At 35.6% G+C, this 26523-nt stretch overlaps 1 protein-coding gene across 1 annotated transcript in view; it reads right to left on the bottom strand.

The window, feature by feature from the left end:
* The window catches only part of LOC118197531 (glucose dehydrogenase [FAD, quinone]-like), a 187019-nt gene that overhangs the window by 149937 nt on the left and 10559 nt on the right, over window positions 1-26523 (bottom strand). The window contains exons 4-7 of the mRNA XM_035369051.2: window positions 24523-24671; window positions 22010-22187; window positions 18884-19106; window positions 7635-7878 (exon numbers count right to left, since the gene is read on the bottom strand). Coding sequence (XP_035224942.2) covers window positions 7635-7878; window positions 18884-19106; window positions 22010-22187; window positions 24523-24671 — 794 coding nt within the window. The remainder of the gene's footprint in view (window positions 1-7634; window positions 7879-18883; window positions 19107-22009; window positions 22188-24522; window positions 24672-26523) is intronic.

Genomic DNA, 26523 nt, shown 5'->3' on the forward strand with positions numbered 1-26523 from the left:
AGCTATGCGTAGCTAGAAATTTTTTTTGTGTTTTTGCTACTTATTTAACCTAGAATCTTGTGAAATGTATAATTGTGAGGGGTAACGTTAGAGAAATTTTGATTTTTTTGACTTCATTGAATAATATTTTGTGAAATGTATGTAATGTTTTCATGATTCTCTAGCGTAGTATATTATTGCTTTTTGATTTACAATGTTTTGATATGATTCCAGTATATTGTGTAATGTGTTAGAAAATTTAATTTAGTATTGAGCAATGACTTTTATAAGTTCTTAAGGCATAATGATACAAATGAGTGAGTTAGAAAAATTGAAGATTGTTTTTCAATTGCAAAATTCTGTTTTAAAATTAACACGGGTTAGATTTGAATTTTTGCCTGAGATCAGCAATAGTGATGTTTGCATATTTAATTTTTTTTTTTGGATTGAATTCTTCAGCTTGAGTGAAGTTCTGATTAGTTAAATGAGTCAGAGTAATTGGGATTAGTTATCTTCTGAGTTTTAAGTTTGTGAAGAGTTGTCATGTGAGAAATGTTTAAACAGTAGAAATTGAGTTAGTCTTGTGAATTGTAGAAAGTGAAGTTTAATGAGATTTTGGTGACAACGGGAATTGGTTTTATGAAATTTTGAAATAAGTTTGAGAAGATTAGTTACTTTTGTTCTGTACTCATGTGTGGGAATTTTCTGTTGATTACAAGTAGTTGTCTTAAATTTGCTAGTGAATCGTAATAGATTTGATTTGAGTTATTGAATTTTCTTTCTTGGTTGGACTTGTTGCTGAATTTGGGGTTAATTCTTGTTTTGGCTTTAGTTTTGTATTTGACTTGTTAGTGTCAAGTAGGTTGTATCAAGTTTTTGTTTTGTTTTCTGGTGGTTTCTGCCAAGGTCCGTAAAATGTAAGTTCTCTGATGTTTAGTTTCTGTGGAAGAATTGAGATTTCTGTGGTTATAGGAAAATGGTAGAATTTGAGTTATGGATTTGATTGTGAGATTTTTAGGGATTTTGAATTATGAGTTATGAGTATTTTTTTTTAGTAGCACTTTTGAGAACTTTGCATTTGTTGCTTGCAGTTAGGTCTTGCGTGAAGTTGTAATGTCCTGAAAGCTCGTTTTCTTGTAAATACTTGCACTTCATGGTGGCACTTGACCTCTTACACCGGGAAAAACAGGAACTTGTTATCTGAGAAAACTATTGTTGTATCTTTTTTCATTGTGTTGGTTCAGGATTGTAACGTTTCAGTCAGCGCACTTTCCTTTCCGAGATAAGAGATCTTATGTTCTCTTTCAACGTGTCTGGAGGTTTGCTTGATACGTAAAGTTTGAGTCTGTCATTTATAATACAGCGCTTTTCTCAGCTTACATGGACGCGGTAAAGAGTTACTTTGTTTCTTTTGTTTGGGTGGAGGTGTTGCTGAAGGCTGCTACTTAGGTTACTATACAACGTTTTGGAAGAGTCTGATGCAGAATAGATCTCAGTTTTCGCCTAAATTGGGGGGTTTGTTTTGAACACCTTTTTGATTTGTGATATTTTATTTAGTGTTCTAGTAACGTGCTTCAGTCCAGCTTTGATTGATTTCTTTGACTAGTTGAAATTTTTTTTTTGTGGACTTAAGGGTTTTTTAGAATTACTGAAATTTTTGTTGTCTTAATAAGGGGACTTAAATATGGTGTTGTTACTCACTAGTGTTTATCTTGAAGTTTGAATTTTTTTTTAGTGACACTTCACTCTTGCTGGTTGATTTTTTTTTGGCTTGATTTGAATTACAGTGAAATATTTTTTGACTTGATATGGTTTAACATAATGACTATTTGTGTATTTGTTTAGGTATTGCAGTTTAAATTTTTTTTTTAAGTATCGCTGATCTCATTGCTCATTTGAATTATGTACGAAATTTTTACAGTTTAATTGTATTGTCATTTTATGTCTATATGTGTATCTTGGTAGTATCTGTTTGTAATTATTGGCCAAACGTCATTTTGTATATACATTAGGTTGTATTATTACTATTATTTTTGTGTGTTTTGGATAAAATTCTAATTGGTATTTGCACAGCGTATTCGTTATGTTCATTCTCGGAATTGATTTTGGTTGGATTGAATTTTTGGACAATCACGTTTTCTTTCTTTCTGATTTTTTTGTGTGGGGTATTTTCGGCTGGTTCCGAGGTTCCTTGTGTTGTAACGTTCTTTTCTTTTCTAATGCTTGGCCCTGATCAGGCCGCTTCTGTTCTTAGACGTGACTGTTTGGGATTCAATCTTCGAAGTTATTCAATTTCGTAGTACTTAGGGGTCTTTACTCCTTATTTGAATACGTTCATGTGACATATTTTATTTGGAATTGTTTGAATTATTAGTGTGTTTATTTTCTCAGGAATGTATTTTATGTATCTGCGGCGCGTTAATTATCTTATTGATTGATCTTAGACATATTTTGTTTGTGATTAGTGCCTTATTTTTATTTTCATTTTTGTATGTGTTCTGAGTACTTCTAGGTTTAATTAAGTGATTTAATTGATGTTTTTGATTAATTATTTTTGATGATCTTCCTTGAGTATTTTAATTAGTAATTGCTTTGATTAATCTTGTTGTTTTACTTGCACATTTTGGACTTTACATTTAATGTGTCAGTAACGTCACTGTACCAAGGAGTCGTATGAAATACTGTTACATCATGTTATCCTTTAGCCTTATTGCACAGTATGAGTCATGGTATTTCAAGAAGTGTCTGTCTGCTAAATTTTGGTAAACCAAAATTTAATTCCTTAGGGGAAGGGAATGTTATGTAGAGAAATTACCGGATAGCGTTATAAAAATTAGGTGAATGATTTTATGATTTATGGAAATTTAAATTTTATTTTGATTCTGAATTATTTAATTTAAGGCTTTAATTTTGGGGAGAAACAGATGCTTCGGGAAATATTATTTAGTATAAATGAATATTATTTATTTTCTTTTTATTTGCAAATCTTGTACAAACTTTGATTCATTGTGAAAAAGCAGGGAAAGGGAGGCAATTTTCGCCAAGTCATGATTTCGCGCGCTTTAGAATGTTCGAGAAAGAATTTTCATTGTTAGTTGACCTTAAGAGAGGAAAGTACGTGACGGAAAGGTCAAAGGTTGCTACTTGTCTTTCAATGTAAGTCATTCAGGTTTTTGGCGATTGAGGGTCCGGTTGTTGGCTAAGTGAAGAAGGGCGCGCATGCGCGATCACCCTTTTTTTCCGCCTTCTGGAGTTGAAAACGAAGATTTTGCCATAATTAAGGGGGCGATAAGTGAAGCCATAGTGGGAGCCCGTTTGGTGAAGGAGAAGAAGGAAATTTGAGTTGGACACTTACTTTTTGGCTCACTCTCTGACTGACTCGCTGATTTTCGGGCTTGCTGGACAAATGTAATTACGAAGCGGGATGTTTTCCGGCGGGGAGCGGCAAATATGCTCCCCGGCCGCGTTTGGTTAAGAGGCGAGACACACTTACTCTGGACTCGCTTAGGCACTCTCTGACTGACTCGCTGATTTTCGGGCTTGCTGGACAAAATGTAATTACGAAGCGGGATGTTTTCCGGCGGGGAGCGGCAAATATGCTCCCCGGCCGCGTTTGGTTAAGAGGCGAGACACACTTACTCTGGACTCGCTTAGGCACTCTCTGACTGACTCGCTGATTTTCGGGCTTGCTGGACAAAATGTAATTACGAAGCGGGATGTTTTCCGGCGGGGAGCGGCAAATATGCTCCCCGGCCGCGTTTGGTTAAGAGGCGAGACACACTTACTCTTGACTCGCTTAGGCACTCACTGCTTGGATTCGCTGACTTTCGGGCTTGACGGACTTGTTGACGGAGGCTGAGAAAAAATTTGTGGGTGTTGCGAAGGAGAAAGGAAAAGATTTAGTCGGCATCGAGCAGTGCTTCCGGCGGGGAGCGGCAATTATGCTCCCCGGCCGCGGGTTTTCTCAAAAATGCGAAGAAAAAAAAACTGTTGAGCGAATAACAAAAAAAAAAAAAAATTAACAGAGACTTGGGTCTCTATCTGTATCGGCAAAAGTCAGGACGATGTCCTCTGAACTCCGACTTGAAAACAGAAGGAATTATGTCACCTTAGTCAACTGGAAGCCTGCGTTAGCCGTTCTCTAAAATGCCTAGCTTAATTGTCTACGTTTTCGTTGGTGGAGCTGAGAGTCTAGGCAGACAGGCGTGCGGTGTAAGCTGTTCTCTTGCTTCCAGTGGGAACAATTTTCTTCTATGGAAACCAGTAGCAGGCGTAAGATTTGACGGTATAGCTGATGTAATTTATTGTCGTGCCGATTCGAGTCTCTGTCTTGCGGATTTGCCAAGTGACGTAAGGATAGAGCTAAGATATGAGCTCTGATTCCACTTCAAGATGTCACCAACCAGATAAGTTATATATTTTTTTTGTGTTTATTCGATCCTCTCACGACGAAACTTTTTAACATAACAGATGCTGAAAGGTTGTCCCATCTCAGCTTTTTGGACTGCCTGATAGAAACAAGGAAAATCCTGATCGATGATTCGATCATTCAGGATCAAAAAATCCAGAAAGCCCTGCGAAACCCTTTCTGGATCTTTTGATCCCGAACGTCAAGAGTCTAAAATGTGCCATTTAGTGTACGCCATGAAGTTCGAGGCAACCCGGCAATCTGAAGAGACTATCACCTAATCAGAGCTGCCTTTTGTCTAGGAACCAGTGAATAAAGTAATTGCTCTTCTAGGTGATTCAACCAAACAACTCAATGCCTTGAGAAAGAATAGAAGTGGCAACAAACCGATCCTAAAGTACTGAAACTGGGATGGGGAGGGCTACGTAAGAAGGAACTGCAGAGGATCCTGCAACACCCGGGAACTAAGACTGCTCTCAGAAACGAATGAAACTAGTAATTATTTCTCAGGGTAGAAGTTGCCAGATACTGAGAATCCTCATTTTAAGGCATTTTAGATTAGTAAGTGACGGCAGTAATGGACTCTTCATCAGAGGATATATAAATGAAGTTCCTTACAATATGGCCAATGTTACCATCATCCAAAAATGTCTGTCTCAACGATTAGAAGGTAAACTCAACGTCGTCCTGCGTTACCTTCCAAACTAAAACTTAAAAGACATTTAATAATTTAGTAGAGACATAATAATTGAGAGAATTCATTTGTTGTGTCATTACAGATAATGCGAGGGATGTTCAGTAAACTCTAAGTCCTACCCTGGTTCCATAATCCTCGACAGCTAAAGATTTGGATCAATTAAATATATTAAAATCTCGTAATAATAAGTATTTTAAATTGTCGTCTCTGAGAACAGCTTAAATGGCGCCTACTGAACATCGGCTGCTGTCTGCGTCGACTATGTTTCGATTTTACCCTATCCAACTACAATAAGGACATGACAAAATGTGATGAAATCGTTGAGTCCTCCTTTTAAAGTATATAAAGGAAAGCACACACACAGCAGGTGCAATTATTTGTTTTTATAGAAGCTTTTAATTGTTGTCAATCAGTGATATCTGTTAATACTTAAAATTTTTTAACATTTCAGTGATTGTGGTCTAAAGAAAAGCGAGCATAACACCAACAAATATTCATAAATGCCTGCTTGAAGTCTACGATGATACTGTACCTTCCTATTCGAGCATCAAAATACGGGCTACTTTGTGCAAACAAGGAAGATCGTGCCCTAAAGAGCAGAGGAAAAGAAGGCGAAACGTAATTCAATGATGATCTCAGACCCTACCGCAGTGTAGATGTGGCTACTGAAGTAATGGCACTAAAGTCGAGCTAAAGTCGTGAAATATGTGACAGAAATTAAACTGATGATAGTTTCTCGGATTTGTATGGCAATAGGCATCAGTGCTGCATGAGTAGAAAAATCTTGCTCGAAAAACTAGGAATATCGAAAAAATTCACCAGGTGGGTACTAAAAGTCTTGACAACAGAAATGAAGAAACACTGGGTTGAATTTTTTTTAGAAGTTCGTTCCACGATAAACATTGATAGTAATTTTTATTCACTGTCAGTGACAGAATACAAAGCAGGACTTCAGTGTAATCAAAACATTATTCAACAGGGGAGCATGGTGTGAAAACAAGAGGGTCTTTACAGTGGGTCTTCACTTCGTTAAAGTTTAGAATTCAGAAATCTGCCGACAAGACGTTTTTGACGTTGACTATCTGTGATGATGAATATGAGCCACTCGGTTATTATCAATATTGGGCCAATTATCTATTACATGCCATGTAATTTCATTAAAATAAAAACTTATTACGCTAACGGCTATCCTGTTGATTTAACTACGACAAGCCAGAAAGGTAAAAAGCCGCGACAAATTCAGAGAAAATAAACTGCTTTTTACAACAATGTTTTTATATATTTTTAATGGCCGGGCGCTTGACTTAATATCCATTAAATACCATAAAAACACCCATACAACTAGCCTGTTTGCGAGATTCGAACCTCGGACCGAACTACAAGTGTTCAGGACCTAACCACTCTGCCGCTAGTGGGCCTTTCTGGGGAAAAGAAACGCGTCACAAAAAGGTATATTGCCTAGTTTAACATTTAATTATAAGAGAGCTGAACACTAGCAATTCGACCCGGTTTAAACTTTTGACGAACGGACCGACTGCATGGAGTTTTCGTCGTTTTTCCTGTGTATGATGTGAATAGTTAACAGTTTTGCTTAGAAAGTTCTGCATATGATCCTTCTTTCATTTCAAAGACAGTCCGTACATGCTTTAACTAACATTTTAACATTAAAAGACTGATAAAAAAGTGCTACATCTACTTAGAACTGGACCATCTAAAATTTATTAAAGGAACTTAGCATGATATATTGCAAAATTTAAAAAGGAGAATATGCTAATTAAAAAGAGTTTAAAGACGTATCTAGAAAACGTTTAAAATGTTATTACATGCATTTTTATTGTTATTGTTGTTGCTTATGCTCATTAATGCTGACGTAGTCAGTCCAACCCCACAATACTCCTGGTGGCAAGGAGCGCTATAATACGTCTGCCGCTGGCAACAACCTTGAACACCATTCAGGTGGCAGTGCGAATTAGCTGAGTTCCTCACCATAATTTTATGAAGAGCATTCTGGGGGGGACAGATCCGAGGGCCCCTTCTCCCTTTCCACCAAACCACACGAGAGAACTTTCGGCTCGCCACATATTTAGAGTGCCGCCATGCCGCACCGACACTATACATTTACAAGCATCAATGCCTTCTCGGGGATTTGAACCTGGACCCTTTCACAGTCAGCGACTGTCAGTGGCATATACATTTTTACTGCATGAATAAGAAATGTGCCTTCAGTAAAAAATAACATTATGATTAATTTAGCGCAGAAAAAAAATTGCAAGGTTTTCGATAGTTTATAGCATATAACTTAAAACGTTCAGATTTTAAAATACTAACACATAAAATAGAAGAAATCCATAAGTTTGATAGCCAGAATTAAAATTTTATTTCAGACAGCCACAGTTAATTTTTTTATTTCTCTAATACATTAAATACGTATAACAAAATGCAAAGGCGTAACTGCCGTCGATGAAAGCGAGTATTCGTTAAATATTTTGTAAACTTCCAGGAAAGGCAACAAACAAATTTTCATAATTTTAAACTATTTTCAAGCATTCAAGAGTTAAGGAAAAATTCTTTATCTTCCTGTTGCATAGCTAAATCCCATATCCTGTAAAATGAAAACTGAGATAGCTGTAGAGCGCCCTTCTCATGATTATTATAAACAGGGCAATGTACTGTGTTCTTGATCATATCTGATGCCTTTTCAGCCAACATGATGACAGGTATATTGGTATTGCCAGACGGTAATTTCGGCATCACTGAAGCGTCGACCACGCGAAGGCCAGTCACACCTTTCACTCTAGAAAAAAAAGGATGGGAAAAAATGAAGGGATAATTTTAATGAGAGTAGAAAAATAGAGGTTTTAAATTATTTCTCTTTTTCTTCCCTGTTAACTCCTCTAAAATAAAATAATCACATTCTTTAACTTCACGAACTCTCTAATTAGCAGGATTTAATTTCACCTAAATAAAATTAATTGTCGTACCTTGGACTAAATTGATTCGAATAAATAGTTAGAATTATTTTAAGAAACGTAAAAAAGATAAGAGCTTGAAGAATTACTTAGTTTTGATTTTTATCAAAGGATTACACTGTTTAAAGACTTTTCTTAAAGTTAAACATGAAAAGTTTGAAGCGAGTCCGTTCCCATTGCTTCTCAAGGCAACTGCTTGTTTCATAACTCTTATAATCCTAATATTTTCAAAAACATGCTATTTAATATGTGACTCTGCAAAGAATTATTTCCCCAAATTTAAAGAGGAAGCAGTTTGTTGATTGTATCTAATAAAATGACCATTAAGATCTTACATCACTAAATAATTATATCCCTATCGTAAATGGCAATAATTCTCGGTTATTTCTAATCCCGTCCAACATTTTAAAAATTTCTTAAATAAACCATATAATAGATACCAAATTTTATTATAACGCAACAGCAAACACGCCAAATTTGTATACATATTTCAAAAATACTGAATGTGTCCTCCTTTGCTAGGGTGATACAGGTGACGGAAGATGAGGACACTTTGTGTTGAACATAGGTAATCAGATTTTGTCCTTCTCGTAGTCCTATCTGGAAGTGACACTTTTCCGTGGTTCCAAAACTACCCCTCGGGAGTATAATTTAAAGGCATTTGTTGGTAGATTTTGTTTATATATGATAGTTACCGCTTTGAGAATTTATAATTTAAACATTACAGGGAATATATACATAGATAGATATATACAATACATATACAACGATACACTTACATAAAGTAGCAGCAATAAGTAATACAACAGCAATACACACATGCAAACACACGTGATAATGCACATATTGGCACATAAAAATTATCTTTGCATTAATTATGATTTGATCAGACAACATATAAAGGAATTTACAGTAGTATCAGTTAGAGTTTAAGTCATTAGTTTGTATTGTGCAGGTACACTTGCATACGACAATACACTTGCATACTGTCGAAGCAAAGGAGCAGGAATTGTAAAAATTATTATTGTCGCAACAATGTCTCATCCAAGACACGCTACTTATATTGGTGATTTTGCTCAGTTTCTTCCGTAAGACTGAAGTCTTCGGAATATTTCGTTTTTAAGTGCTGATCTTCGTTGTCGAAAAGCGCATATTAAGTGTATAGGGAAATCAGCATGCTTTCGCATAACAGACGGGTAGACCTATCAATATACAAAACTGCCCGCCTGTAGTAAAAAGAGATAAAAGGGTCATGACCACTTATAAATGCCACGTTGTCGAAAAGCGCATTTTAAGTGTATAGGGAAATCAGCATGCTTTCGCATAACAGACGGGTAGACCTATCAATATACAAAACTGCCCGCCTGTAGTAAAAAGAGATAAAAGGGTCATGACCACTTATAAATATGTTTAGTTGTAGTACAGAGTATAGTCTGTCACTGAGTTTTGAAATTAAATTAAGGGTTCTTCCGCTGTATGGCAGTACTGTTTCATGCTTTGTGGCCATTGCTACAATGACGAGAATTTGATATGCTGTTTAAAAGAGCAATAGGGTGCTGAGAGGAGGATGTTGATGTATATTTATATTTTAGAAGCTCCTTCGGCTAAAGAGTTTGCATGTTCATTAGATTAGCCTACTCTAGCCTATTACATGTGCTTTTGTTAAGATTCACATGATGTCTTAAAAGCAACTGAATATTTTTTGTTATTAATTATGTGTAATGTGGATTGAAGACTGCATACAGTGCTGAGAGACAGTCTAAGGTTATGGGAATATTTTCAAGATTTCTTGTTATAGTAGCATTTGCGATTACTTGCTTCAGTGCAAGTGCTTCAGCTTTAAAAACACTATTTTATGCCGCATAAAGGCGTTTCCTACGAAATAATTCTGAGAAACTATTCATGTATATATATATATAAAGGCCCATCCAACGCCAATTTCGGCTTTGGACACGTCAGCAAAGATAGCGGATCTAAGTTCCAGCTATGGCGGTTTGTTAATGTGACGTTAATTCCAGCCTTTCTCTGCGAGATGTACTACGTAAGAGATAGAAGCTGGATCATCAAACTCCACCAGACTGTAAATCGTTGTCTAGTAGCAAATGGGAGAAGCTTCATTAGTGTTGCTTCATTAGTGTGCTTCTCTTTTCATCACTGCGTTCATTAGTGTGCTTGTCCTTTCTTTCGTACAGAAAGAGTTAGCAAACCTGCTAGGACATTGTCGGAGTCAGTAGAAATACACTCATGTCCATAAATTAAGGATAATGCAAAATCAGGCAAAGGAAGAGTTAGAAGCAAAACAAATTTGACTTATTTGTAAAGCTTATTTATTAAACAAAAGGTAAAGAGCAAAAAAAGATGCTATATGTTTGATATTATTAAAAAAATTAGCGATTTTTCTCCCTGGAGCAAATTACAAAAAAAAAAACCTATTTGCAAAAAGCCAATATTACATGATTGGTATGATTGTTAATACATTGTATGTCTCCCATACGATACAATACAGTCCGTACAACGCCTAGAAATGCTGAGTATCAAATTATCGATCTGATCTTGAGGGATATTACACCACTCAAAAAGCAATGCTCTCCGAAGTTCCGGTAGACATGTAGGAGGAGGTTGACGGGCTGCAACTCGTCGGCCAAGCATGTCCCACACGTGCTCTACTGGTTTCAAGTCCGGTGAGAATGCTGGCCAGTCCATACGGGTGATATCCTCCGATTAAAGGCATTCGCTTATGATGTTTGCACGGTGAGGACGGACGTTGTCTTCGATAAACACAAATTGTGCGCCCATGGCGCCCCGAAACAAACGTACATGTTGTTCCAGAATGACGTCCCGATAGATTTGGCTTGTCATGCTTCCAATTTGAACATGCAGGTCAGTTCTGGAACCCAGAATATTTCCACCCCAAACGAGCACTCCTGCACCACCGTAACGGTGTCGTTCAATGATGTTTACTTGGTGGTAACGAGTACCTGGAGTTCTCCATATAAAAGTCCGGCGGAAATCAGACTGCAAGCTAAACCTGGACTCGTCGGAAAACATCCCACAAGCCCACTGTTCCGGTGTCCACAATGCATGCTCTCTACTCCAGGCTAACCGCAGGCGACAGTGAGTTGCAGTAAGTGGAACGCATCTGACAGGTCTACGAGCATATAGACCAATCTGCCCTAAGCGTCTGTACAGTGTCTGCCTTGAAATTGTCGTACCAGTGGCTGAAGAGAGCTGACGAGACAGGTCTGTTTCTTTTGGCAGTAACTGCCAAATACCGATTCTCATTCGGCGTTGTAACTCTGGGGCGACATGTGCTGTAACGTCTACTCACATTACCATCATCTTGGAATCGTAGCCAAAGCCTGGAGATGACACTCTGAGCAATTCCAAGTTCGTCTGATACTTCCAGTTGGGTACGCCCACATTCCAGACGGCCGATAATTCTACCACGTAAAAAATCATCCAAATGCGTCCTTTGTGTCATAACTATTCGGTTATTGCACTGAAATGCTTATAAAGCACCTGAAAACAATTTTAATTCTTTGCCTGTATTCCTTATATATCACTCTCTTATTATCACATATTCCTTATATATCACTCTCTCGTATGAGCCCACCAGCGGCCGAGCGGTAAAGTCGCTGAACACTGGTAGTTCGGTCCGAGGTTCGAATCCCGCGAACGGGCTGGCTGCATGGGCGTTTTCGTGGTTTTCCCCATGTGTAACGTGTATACGAGCCAGTTTCCCTTAGAAAGTCCTCCACGAAAAGCATCCCTCCCCTTAGGCAGATAGCCCTCGTGTGCTTTGCCATAATTAAATACACCACCTACACCTTACACTCTCGTCATTATGACGTACCATCGGTGTCATCTGGTTACTTCCTGAAATTTGCATATGATTCTTGAAGATGTGTGTAGTGATTTTACAGGTGATATATTTATTTTAGAGTTCGATTTCCGCGTGACTCTGAATTATCCTTAATTTATGGACATGAGTGTAGTTCTATATGCCTAAGTGATGGTAAATGCAAAGGAACGTTGTATCACTAGGAAATTTTTTGATTTCTATCCGCTCATTGGCAATGTCCAGATAGCTGTTGCATAGATGATTATCTTTCCTATCTATTATAGTGTTATAAAAGAGCTTTTGCAGATACGGATTTTTACCTTTTTGCCACCTTCGAATTGCCTTCTTTATTGACTATTGATTGTGTTTCAGTCCTTAAATGTGCGATATGACAGAGCCAGGTACTTTTTATACCATATTAGGCCAAAATATTTAATTTCACTGAAGAATTTGATGTTACATCTATTCAGGAGAATATAAGATTTCTTTCAGCCATTTTTGCCCCTTTTTAGAGAATCAGAAGTGCAATTGATTTGGCTTCTGATATTGCAAGTTTGATTCAATTTTATTGTTTTACTAAGATGTTCCAAATATAACTTCTATGTCGTTCAATTTCTTTACGTGTGTTTCGACGGATGATGAAAACAACGTCATCTGCATATACGATTAGTTTAGTACATAAAGGCCAGGGATAGCTAAGAATTTGGTTGAATGTAAGATTTCAGAAATCTGACGCAGCACAGAAACCTTGTACAAAGTCTCTGTTCTGTAACTTTCTCACTATTCCTTGGTTTATAGGGAATATATGTTCGTGTCCTGACATAGTAGTTGCGGATAGTTTTATAGATGTTCGTAGAACGTATATCATTGCATGTATATTCACCAATGCATGAGTTGTTGATGGACCGGCTCTAAAACTGCACTGAAATGGGCTGAGAAGGTTTGTGTCCTATATGTGACATTTGAATTTATTTATTAAACGTTTTTCATAAATCTTCCCCAAAGCAGGTAGGATGTAGTGAATTTGGATCTATATTTTCCTTTTTTTCTTGACAAAGAATACTACTTGGCTTATTTTAAAGGCATAAAAAGAACTTGTTGGGAAAATATTTGAAACTATTCTTAATTTCTTGAATACTGCGTCGTCTAATGTATTAAGTTCTATAACAAAATCTATTTTGCTCTTCTGGTAATTTAAGTTGTTTTAATTTTTCTACTTCGTTGCAGGTACGAAGTTTGTGGCAAAGTGCATGGCAACGCTAACAATTAGTCCTTTGTCTACCAGTTAAGACATATTTTTGTAGAATGAAGATTTTCACAGGTGAGTTGTATGTCACTCACTAGCATGTCTATAAAATTTTCCAATAGTTGCATCTGTATCGCAGTTATTTAGATCTCTTTGTTTATACTTGTGGTCTGAGATCTCCTTAATGGATGAATCATAGTTATTTCAGAGTTAGAGTTGATGTCAAAGATAGTACAGCAATACTCTGACGTAGTAATATCGTCTAAGACGTGGAGGTCTGGCCATCGTTTTCACGTGAGCTATCGAAAGTCGTGACATATCGGGGTGATTTTATAGGCTGAATTTGTTGTCTGGCATGCAATCTTCTATAGTTATCTGCCCTGAATAAAATGGTTATACCTTTCGGATTTTTCGAAGGGTAACCCGTGGAGGTTCTACGGGTATTAAATTTCTCTCAGATTGTCATATATGTAGCAGGTTGGAGATTTTGTAGATAGTTTATGTAAGCGCAGTATTTGAGATATCATCTTTTGAATGTGAGTAGATGGAAGAAAGAAATATTTTAATGTTTATAAATTCCAAAATTATGATACAATGACCTCTTTGAGTCAGGAGGACGATCGGAGATCAAGTAGAGTTACAGCATATTATAGCAGCTTTTAGTAGTTTTTCCAATGAACTGCATGCGAACTTCGATGCAGCTGTTTCCAATGAACTTCCATTTTCTGTTTTGCTGCATGCGATTATGACAGGGGGAAGCTAGCTAGGATGCTGTCTTTTCAGTAAGACAATTGACTTAGTAATATATCAATATGATTTCCTATTGCATATTATATCAATATGATTTCCTATTGCATATTATACCAATATGATTTCCTATTGCATATTACGAGGGTAGTCAAAAAGTTAGTTGCACTGCCTAAGAAAACAAAACAGAAGCAAAATATTACAAAAACTTTATTTACATCTTAAAGTTCCATTCCAAATCTACTTTTCAACATAATTACCTCCGTTATTTAAGCATTTGTCGAGGTGTGGTACAAGTTTTTCGAAAAGAAATCCCGTCCAATGTCTTATAACCATTGTTGGGCTGCAACTTTCACTTCGGCATCCGAATGGTACCGTGGCTTTGAAAGCTCTTATTTCGTGGAAACAAATACATGGAAGTCAGGAGGTGAAAGGTCTGGGCTATAAAGAGGGTGATTCCACACTTCCCACCTAAACATTTTCAGCAGTTCGCACGTTTGTTTTGCTGCATGCGATCGTGCATGAATGCAAGAGCACAATGCCTTTCGACAGTTTACATGGCCGTCGATTTTTAAGTGATTGTCACGATCGTTTCAATGTTTCACAATAAGAAGATGCATTAATTGTGGCACCCTTCGTCATGAACTCTGTATGTACCACACTTTCTCTGTCGAAAAACAGCGCCATCATCACGTTTCCTGCAGATGGAATAGTTCGACACTTTGTTCGTGTCGAGGAACTGCAATGTTTCCACTCGAGCAAGCTGCGTTTCGTTTCAGGTGAGAAGTGGTGAATCTAAGTTTCATCTCCAGTCACAATTTTGTCCAAAAAGGCATTTTCGTTCCATTTGGAAACGTTGCAGAAATGCAAATGCGCTTTCAAAACGCTTTGCTTTATGTTTCACCGTCAACAGACGTGGCACCCATCGAGCACAAACTTTACGAAATTAAGGTGATCGGCAATAATTTTATGCACACTTCCATGAGAAATATCCAGGTCATTTGAGATTTTGTCTATCGTTATGCGTCTGTTTGCAAGAATGCATTTAATCACGCGAGCAGCGATTTCCAAATTTTTTGCAGCTGATGGTCTTTCCTCGCGCTCAGCGTCGGCAATATCTATACGTCCATTCTCAAAAATGTTGCACCATTTAGCGATAGCTTGACTTGACGTTGCATTTTCACCGTACATTTCATGCAACTGCCCATAAATTTCAGCGCAGTTGCACCTTTTTTCCCACAAAAAAATGAATCACTGCACGCATTTCCAATTTGGACGATATTTGCAGCTATTGAGACATGTTTGCGACTGATTAATCAGAAAAACTAAACTTGCCTAGGAGAAGCCGCTACGTCACACGATAAAGATACATATCTGAAATATTGCCACACAGTGTCATCCAAATAGTCTTACATGAAACATATTTACGCAGTAATGCAACAAACTATATCAATACGATTTCCTTTGCATACTATGCTTGCTTGCATGGAAATGACTTTTGCTCTTTGTAAGTTGATCTGGAGTTGATGGAATGTTGTATCACTCTGTGTGCTCCATTGATAATATATAGTTAATACTGAGTGTTTCGATTGCACTATTTCACACAGTTTCTATAGCTGTGGGTGTGTTTTAGATCATTTTTACCTTTTCTGTAGTCGAAGAGTTAAGGCAAGTCGGCTTTTTGCACGGCCCTCTTTGATGTTATGATGACCTGATCAGAAGGCACAATATGACTTGTTCTTACATTTTCATTGAGCGTGTCTCAGCTCTTGGCATTTAACAGCGTTTTGTTGAAACATTCTCTGAAATGATATGAGGGTAGCATTGATGTGGAGTGGAGTCTTGGGTGTGCGTGAGTACGACAAATGCTATTGAAGTGCGCTCTGAATTCATTTAACATATTTTTCTAGTTTGATTAAGCTGCTACTGAGACGAGGTTCTTAGCCTATCAATTGTTATTGTACTGTGACTGAGACTATGTCCTGAATGCTGTCTTAAGTTCCTACTTTTACAGTTCTGGAGAAATAATGTGAATGGTCTTTAGGTGAAGGGCTGGTTTGGTTTATTTAATTATGGCAGACAAATAAGGGCTATCTGATTAAGAAGAGGGATGCCTTATTGGAGTTTTTTCTAAAACTGGCTCCTATACACGTTACACATGGAGAAAGTCACGAAAATGTCCATGCAGCCAGCCCATTCGTCTGGAATCGAACACAGATTGTTTATTGTCGTTTATTTACCGTTTATTTTATTCAGGGCAGATTTTATCCTAGAATGTTATTTGGAGAGTTTTTGGAGAGTAATTTTTGAGGGTTTTTTTATTATATTTATTTTATTTTGAACAATCTCGATATAATGCTTTTGGTTACAATTTACACAAAGTCGATCGCACTTAAACTCTGATTATTGTTCTTGGAATTAATCATCGCTTCGACATTTTATTTCTTGTCCAGTTTAATCAAAAGAGTCGGTTCTCTTTCGCCTTTTCTTAATTTTTGTAGTTGTCTCTGTTTTCGGCGTTTTACAAAATCTTCAATTTTAAACTTCTTGAGATTTTCGATACAACAGAATTTCTTCATTATGATTTGGCTCTCTGAATAGAGCCATCGTTCAAAAGCATTAAGAATTTATCCACAGAAATTCAAAACCATATCATTCTCACGAAATGCCGTCTCTACCATTTTTATGATCAAAGATGACATGTTTATTCTATATATTTTGAATTCAAAAATAAATCCAAAACGTCGCTCTAGAGATACAACGCTGTTGCCACAATCTTTAACATAAATAATTATTGTGCTTTGAAGATGCAAGTGCTGACATAGCGCACTAGCATTTATTAGTAGGGTTTGAGAGTAGTGCGGACGATTTGTGAGTAAGTGCTTTCATTAAATTGTATATAGCTTATGATAACAGCCGGAGATGTCCACGGGATTACCACTTCAGAATTACTGCTGTTTCTTTTACTGAGGCAAAATTTTGTAAATTAGGCCCTGTTATGGCTACTGTTTTGAAAGCCAGAAGTGCAGACGGTAGCTGGTTTCTCTCTTTTTGGCGAAGCTGAAAATGGTAAACTACGCTAAGTGATATCTAAGCTGTCTTTACAAAGAACGTAGATTTGATTCTTATATGAACTGGATTCGAATTGCATGTGAATTTCAAGTTTGGTTTTATATTGCTGACGGCTGATGTATCTACGTCAATCGTAGTTTTAGACTGATTGCTTGTTGAGCTAGCTGATGGCCTTGATGATATTTTGGATTTATAATCTGACTCAAAGTCGATGGTAAACGTTTATTAACATTTGGTGTATCTGCTTCTGTGGCGGTTTTAGAATGGCTGCTTACTAAACTTACAGATGATCGTGATCATCCCTTGATTTTGGCATTTGTATCAGGTATGGTGCTTTGTAGGCCTTAATTAAACTTTCTTTTATTTCCTTATGATTGTTATTCGGTATTCTAGTATTTAAAAATTAATTTAATATATATTAATATCAATGATTAATTAGTTTACTCAATATTAGTTTAATTTTATTTTGCGTATTATTAAAGTACTGAAATTTTTAGCAACAATTAAAAGAAAAGTTTTTTTTAATTATTATAAGTATTATGCTATTAATTAAAATGACAGGTTATTATTGTTCGTTTGAGAAATATGGGAAGGATTTAAAAATAGGTTTAAAGGGGTTAAAAGCTAAGTAATTCTTATTCTTCTCGTAAAATGAATTAAAATATTTATTATTAATAATATTTAGTATTAAATTAAACACATTATTTATTAAATTTAAGATAATAAATTATTTACTTTGATGCAGATATTAAGTATTAATATGTGCGCTATTTCAGTTTAGCTATTAGTCAATAACATAAACTAGGGGATTAAAAAAAAAATTAATAAATTTGAAATTAAATGCAGTTCAGAAGGTATTAAAAATTTATATTTACGGTACAGAAAGAGGCGCAGCCCCCCATCCACCTAATCGATTTGATTTTATGACTTTTCCAGGGGTCTATATTTACGGTATCATAAAATTAGTATTTTTAATAAAATGATAATTTTATTAAAGAGAACATTTAGTACCATATTCCTATTTCAATGCCTTATTAGGCTTTAAGTGCATCTATTTAAAGTTATATTAAAAGTTTTACCCTGTTATTTCATCTTTGATAGCTATAAAACCAAATATCTAAAAATTTAAAATCCTTAATTCTTAGGAGGTATTCTACACAACGGTGTATTTTTTATGTACAGAAATTCCTTTTTTACACAATGTGTAGTGAAAATCTGAGATTATCTATCAGTGCGTCTATCATTGACTATTGCACAGAAACACTTGCTCTTCGCTTAGCAGAAATTTATGCGGCAATCTGTTTCATTGCGTTCAATCAGCACTCGCAGTCCGGTTGCGAAAATCCCTGAAGATTAGTGGGAAGTGCAGACACAACTAATCCTCAGACCAATGCCACCACATTAACGCGTTAGTACTTCCTTTTTATAAGCTTTGTACCAAATTTTCATTGAAATACGCAAGTGGTCTAGAGAATAGTTTCTATAGTAATGAACTTCACAACTATCTTTTGGAAAAAGTAGTCATTATTGTATCTTCATCAAGCTTTCCAATAAGTAAATCCTCTTAATAATGCCGAAACAAGTGCCTTATCAGCAAGGGTACACATACTTTTAAAATATGGAAAATCCTCGTAGTTTACCTCTGTTTCAATGTCATAAGATTTGATATAATTAAATATCTCATGGAATTATGAATACTTTTACACATTTTGTTTTTCCTATAAAATTTTATACGTGATATCTTCCAACTATAAGTAAGATTTAAATTCTAATATAACTAAAAAACATGTAACAGTTTTGTTAAATACTATAAATTATTATTATTTATAAAGTATCTTGCTTCAATCATATTTGAGAAGAATATTTTCAATCAGCTTTAAAGTAAAATCTACATAAACAATTTATATTCTTGAATTTTTATTACCTTAATTCAGAACTGACTACGGTCGATGCATCTTCGGGATCACCCATTTTAACCGACCCTGCCGGATGACTTGTAGAAAGAACGAACGACTTGGCTAGGCAACGAAAATAGAGATCTATGTCACTTCTATACATTTCGCATCCTGGATAAGAGGTCTGAAACGGTTTTGATCCCAGCCTGCGAAGCGGTTCACTAGTGGCGATTTTCTGGCACATTTTCATTCCTAAGAGTTTGCATAAAAGAGAAAAATTTAAAGCTCAGCCTTAAGACTGAAAATAAAATGCAGGTTGGTATTCAAAAACTGGATAACTCCGTACCTGAAGAATGATGTATTTTTGGAAAATGAAAGGTTTTTTTAATGGTTATATTTTTATTTTGAATATATTACATTTGTAATACTGCATAGCTGCTAACTCTAACAGTTTTCATCACATCCGGTCTTCCGGTAGATCACCGAATATCCCCGTATTATATTTTTAGCCTTAACTGAGGTAAATGTTTCTCTGTAATAAAATTAATTTATTGCACTAATGGAGCTCAAATTGTTTAAATTCCATTACCCCCTCCTCCACCCTAGTGATTTTAAGCATAATTTTTCTTATTAAAACATATTTGATCTGAAGTGGCTTAATCTACTCTAGACATATATAAATCTCTTTATGAAAATTCAACCAATGTTTGACCAGTTGATATCTGTATTTAATTTTATTTTATATTAATAGATGCTACATTGCTAAGTTTATAAGCACAATAATGTATACATTAATTATTAATTTTATTTTCATCGCATTTAAAAGCACTTCAATAAATAAAACTCTTCTTCCGTACTCAAGATTTTCTCCCAATAAAAGGGTAAGAAAATTTTTTTAATAAATTAGTTTAAATAAATTAGTTTACATCTTATTAAATATTAATCTATTCTGCTTCGTAATTATGTTATAAAGAGTTCAGTAGCCTTAAATACGCATTATAAAGAAAATTTAAGCCAGTTGGTTGAAATATAAATATATTTTCAAACCAAATTTTGTTTTAAATCTGTCCATGATTCAGAAATTCGACATAATGTGCAAATTCTCTTAACTTTTCACACTTTTTTTATTGAGGGAGTTTTTCATAAAGAGGGCGCGTTGCGCATTTTGTTTCGACATAAATAAAGCATTAATTAAGAATTCTAGGTTTATTAGAAAAATATTGTTACGAATTTGGTATTTAAAAAGCTAATGTTAGTTCAATTATAAATTAAATGGTTTTATTTCTCGCGCAGTGCAGCGCGTGACGAATATTAAAAGAAAGCTAAGCCGGAAAATTGAAAATACAAGAGCGCGTGCATTAAATAAATAAATATCTCTTTTTGATTTCGAGAAAGTGCTGGAAAATTCTAGCGCGTGATTTTAAAATCTTATAAAAGGAGGAAAACATCTCAGTTTGTAGTAATTCGCGGACAAATGAGCCGATTGTCATCATCTCGGCTTATAATCCCCTCAGAAACATTCTCACCGACAATGACTTGCAAATTTTTAACAATATCACTCACCCTGTTATTATAGCAGGGGACCTGAATTCTAAACATCATAGCTGGAATTCTCAAAGAAATAACACAAATGGCAACAAACTTTACAACTATGCTCTTACGAATGACCTTAGAATTTTTGGACCAACGGAACCTACCAGGTATCATCATACAGGCAGCTCGGATGTTCTCGACATTGTTATTACAAAAAATATCCAGCAAATCCCTTTCCTAAAGGTGATTAATCAATTAACCTCTGACCATCTCCCTGTTAAATTTACTTACCATGGCTTTGAGAAGACCTTGCCTTTAAAGAAAATTATAAACTGGCAGAAATTTAATAATTCTCTAGAACAATTACCTGCATACCCGGCTCTTGCCGATATTGTAGACATTGAGTACAATATCACTAAGATCAATAGTAAAATTAAGAAAGCCCTTGATGATTCCACCAAATTCAAAGATTATAAGAAAGATAAGCTCCCCGACCACATCATTGAGAAAATAAAAGACAAAAACCGCACAGCAAAAATCTGGCGAAGAACAGGCGATCCCACTGTTAAAAGAAATCTGAACAGAAAAATTAGGAACATCAAGACCCTCCTCCTAGAGTACAGATCAAATTGTTGGGACGATTTCTTAGACTCCATGGATTTCTCTCCGAATACAGTCTGGCGTATTGGAAATTCCTTAAGGAATACTAATAACAGAAATATTGGTCCTCTCCACACCAGTAGTGGAATTGCTTATTCTGAACATGACATGGCTGAAGCCCTTGCGCAGCATCTAGAAAAGACGTTCAATCATGCCTCTAATAATGATGAGACAGATGAAGAAGTCGATAATTTCATTAACCACCTAGCTGACAGAAATTGTAATAATCACTTCAACCCAACTTCTCCAGCAGAAATAAGTAATATAATTAGCTACTTAAAGTCCAGGAAAGCTCCCGGCTACGATAGCATCACCAATACGGTTCTCAAAGCTCTCCCAGGAACCTACATAGTCCTCATTACAAACATAGTCAATGCTTGTATGAGGCTCAATTACTTTCCGCAACAGTGGAAGCACGCGCAGATAATTACGTTTGTCAAGCCGGGGAAAAACCCAAAGAACTTAAACTCCTACCGTCCGATCAGCCTTCTCCCCAGTTTGGGAAAGTGCAATTTGCATAAACAAATTCACGTGTTTATTCTGGCTGGAAGAGGAAAATAATAGAGGATAGTAAAGTTTTAAAATAAAATAAACGTTAGTAAAACTTAAGATCCTTGCAACATTTGATACAAATGTTTCTGTTGGTAAAATGGAAATTTAATTAATATAAAAAACAATTTTCGAAGAAATGGAGAAGATAAAGGAATACATGTTTGTTATAATCAAGTTTGGAACTCTAGTGAGATCTCATTAGTGTTTAAAATTATATTATACTATTAATCCTAATGAAATAATGCAGTACACTTCCTTAATGTCTTCTGTCAGTGTAATTATGGAATATATTCCCCAAAATAAAGCAGTTATTAATTTACAGCTCTTAGACCACTAAACTGATAAATTGGACCTTTCATTTTTTTTTTAATTTTTGTAATCATCTAATCATAACAAAAATATAAACTCACCTTGCACCAGATCTTCAACATCTTTAGGATCTTCTAAATAATTAGGGTCGATGAGGGGTGGATCGTAAGGGTTTGCTGATCTCAGTCGAACAGATCCTCGACTTCTGGGCTGAAGAACATGAATTTCGCAAGAAAGCAAAGAATCGTTTTCATAAGGGCCAAATACTTGAGAATATACCTGAATAAATTTACGTATTAGTAGTATATGTCGTAAAAAATTGTTGTCTTCAATAAGTTTTTAATGAAACTGTATGAAACATTTCTAGACATATAAACGTATGCTACGAATTCAAGCAAAATACAAAGTACCGCCTGTTTGATAAATGTGGACACCTTTTAAATTATTATATGAAGTCCTAAGTATTAGATGTGGTGTACACTTCAAAACTTACCATAGAAGAGAATGTTTGGAGGAAGATTCGCTAAGGAGAATATAATAAACATTTTCTTTCAGATTTCAAGACAATTTTCTGCATATCACAATACTAAAAATAATATAGTATTTCACCATAAACACATTGATCATCATGTCGATGATGCAGCCAGGGTCATTGGTGAAACGTTTTACTAAAACTATACCCAAATTAAACCGACCTGTATGTTAAGTTTTCAGGAGCAAATTGCACTCTGGTAGAAAAATTTATTAATTTTACATTATTTCTTTAATAAGTGTCCAAATTCATGAGACATTCTGTACATAAAAGTATTTGTAGATTTTATGAATAAATTAAATTTATCTCGAGATATAAGGTGCAGTAGAATTTAGGCAATGTAACTGACAATTTCTTGAGGTAAACGATATTGTTTGAAACTGATATAAGGTATTTCTCCCTCCCTTCCGCGTGTCTTCGTGGTGCAATTGGAAGAATACTCGATGCGTATTTAAGAGGTTCAGGATTTGAGTCACGGCGAGGGCACTGTATATTTTTTCAAAAAAAAAAAAAAAAAAAAAAAGATTCTATAAGTGTCGCCCGAACTAAAAGGTGATGGACGATAATTTGTCAACACCAGGATTTGGCGACTGAGTCTCCTAATCCCCAGTCGCCCTCTAAAAGGGAGAATTGGAAGCATACTTGACACGTATTCAAGAGGTCCAGGCCTCTCCTGGTGAGGGCATCATTTGTCACGTCTGCTTTAAAAAAAAGCATTAAGGACTCGACTCTGATATTATTTCTTACTAGAAAGTTCTTTTATCGGGAATGCTGTAGAAAAGGTAATAGAGTGAAAACCTTGTCAAATCTTCAATAGCAGCAAACATACCAAATTCAGTATGTTCTAATATATTATCTTCATACACAGTGCTATAAATATCTACTATCATCACAATGTCTACTGCAGGCAATCTTCAGTTAGTAAATATCAGTTTACTAAAATCACAACTTCTCGTTCTTACCCTCATGTATGTCTGAATCTGTATCCATAATTTCTACATTTGTTTATAAATTGCTGAGGATTTGATTGTAAGAATGAATAAAAACGTCCAGCTTAATAATTTACATTTAATTTACATCTTACAATCTACATTACATTTCAAGAATCCTACTGCTGGAACCTTAATTAATTAATCATTAACTATTGCTATTCTCAAATTCTCAGTTTATACAAATGCCGCAATTTTAGTAACGAATTGCAACATTAAGAAAAGTACTTTAAGTAAATTTTTGGTTATTGCTTTTAAAATCTTATCGCTAAGAATCTATTTTGAATGAGACTGGACAATCTTTAATAAAGACATTATTATTTTACTTACTCATTTCGGGCTAAAACAAGTTGAAAATCAGAATTGTGTCAAAATTCTTAACTAAAATCAGCATAAATTAATTACCATCAACAAATATAAACTAAGAAAACTTAACAACCTTTGCAACTTAAGAATGTCAGAAAATGAAATAATAAATTAATGTGCAGTTTTTTAGTTTCGATTTCTAGCAACATTTAATCTTACGCTCTTTCTGCATGAATTACTTTAGCCAATGATAGAGAATTAAACAATTATTTACCTTACAGCCTACATTTCGGTCCCTAGCGACACTGAATTCAACATTCTTTCAGGCTACAAATTAATTACTTTAGCCAGGTAATTGGTTTCCATGCTTTCTACATTTTTTTAAATAGTTGGAGGACTGATACACTTAAACTTTCTTTCTATTTATAACAAGAAAGACTCAAACACATACGCAATATCTAAAAGACAAAACAGCCAGATTATTTTGACAGATGCTGCTGAAAATTCATGGCTTCAGATGTGAGAAATATGTTATCAAATTATGTTGACATCTCTCTTATAAATTAAGAAGTTGTGGTCTGAGTTCTGTAAAAGGTCATCCTTCTTTCCTTGTTTTATCATAAACAGATACGCGCATTTTTCGTGTTTACGTCTTGTAACACTAGTTAGATCATGCAACTACTGACATCAACAAATGTGAAATTTTGAAATTTTATTTTTCAGCTTTTAAGAAAAATCTTTGATGTTTTAATTTGAGGTATTTAACTTAAAATTATTTTTATAGTACCTCTGGCTTCAATCCGTATTGTTCTTTGGGAATCTTCGATGTTCCTTCTGAAAAGTACAATTGGTAAATAGGAAGGTCTTCTGCAATTGTATTAGTCAAGTTATTTAAAAACGCGACTGCTGATATTCCATCACTCGATGCTAAGATACCTGGAAAAAATACCAATTAGTTAGAAATTTAAGCTGTACCAGTTTGTTTCATATCAAAATGTTATCAATGCAATATTTTTAAAATGCATTGTAATAGCTAAACCTCACTCAGAAGTAATAATACTATGAAAGATTTAGCTTATTTTTCCTAAACGTGATTACAAAATATAACTCAGCAACTCTTTATTTAGCCTGAGTAAAGAATTTTCACTTGCAAGTGAAAATAATATAAAGGTTATGATGACAGTAACTTAGAGTTCATTAATCTTACTAACCAAAGATATGTCTTATTGTCTCTAAACCAGAGATCCCTAACCTTTTGTACTTTAGATCCCATTCTAGAATATCGGTGGGTTGGCGTCCTGGTAAGTAAAGGTATGAAACTTATTGAAATCCATCGGCGAATGAAATTCCAGTATAGTGAGACATGCTTATTACTGTAGCAAGTGTACTAATTCAGTAGGAGGCGCAGAAACGGTGTGACTCCTATGACGGGTGAAGCCATTGTAAGGGAGAACTACCTTGTGACGGAAGATGGAACAGCCACAGATCTGAACATTAGTCACGGCTCAGGTCATCACATTATTCATGAAATGCCTAAATTTCGAAAAGTGCATGCAAGTGTTTGCAAGGTATGTGCCACAGCATCTCACTCCAGAGCTGAAAGAATGACGAACTGACGTCTGTGAAGAACTTTTGTTGCGTTCTGAAGCAGAAAAAAAATAGCTTCCTTGCGCGAACCGTCACAGGAGACAAAATCTGGGTCCATTACCACCAAACCGAAAGCAATAGAGTAAGCAAGGAATGGCACCATTCCTGATTACCAAAACCCAAGACGTTCCGGGCGCAACGATCTGCAGGAAAGGTTATGCTGATCTCTTTTGGGATGAACGAGACGTTATCTTGGAACACAAAAGCCTAGGGAAAATACTATTATTACCAGTGAGTTATATTTGGATGTTTTTAAAAATCATCTTCGGCCTGAAATCAAATAGAAGCGAGGTGAATGTTTGACTGTGAAGTGAATGTCGTTTTGCACCATGACAATGTTCGACCTCATACAGCTCATGCAAAAGCTATAACCATCACTGACCTTCAGTTTTATACTCTTCCACATCCGCCATGTTTACCAAACCTTACTCCAAGACATTACCACATGTTCGGACCACTTGAAGAGGTGACGAGAGGAAAGAAATTTCATTCCGACGAGATACACTATGCGGTAACCAAACGGCTGCACACACAACCACAAGACATTTTTTCAGAGGAATCCGTACAATCCCTGTGTGCTTGAGGAAGAGTGTTGAACATCAGTTAGATTATGTCAAAACATAATACATTTTTATTCCTCTTTTGTTCAATAAATCACATGTAAAAAGTATTTAAGATTTCATTCTGACTTACTTTGGTATATATGTAACATATGTAAGGTTTATCCTAAGTTTTTAACAGTTATCTTTAGTGAAAGCTACTTTCGTGTCCCTTCTAATTTCAGTTTACAAACTTCGTGCCAGAGTGTGTTTTTAGAATCGCGGTTAATGCAAATGAAGGAAGAGCGATACTAAAGTCGAAGTTCCACTGACTTCGTTAGAGAGCCAGAGACTCTGACTAGTGGGCGTTTGCCTTTCGGCTACACTCCAAGCTATTACTCTGCTCGACCGTATTTCAGGCTCTTGATAGCTTCGCTGTTTAGTTAGCATTTGAGGGCCAACTCCTGTAGAATTTTGATAGCTTCGGCTATATCTTTTCAGTTAAGCATTAGTTAAGTTTTATTTTCTTAGTACTCTTGAATTCAACCCAAGTGGAGGCTTTTCTGTACGTCTTGAGAAAATGGCCATGTTTTAATCCTTAT

The sequence above is a fragment of the Stegodyphus dumicola genome, chromosome 5, assembly GCF_044657685.1.
Source record: "Stegodyphus dumicola isolate Sdum_Otavi_A_Nest chromosome 5, ASM4465768v1".
NCBI lineage: Eukaryota > Metazoa > Arthropoda > Arachnida > Araneae > Eresidae > Stegodyphus > Stegodyphus dumicola.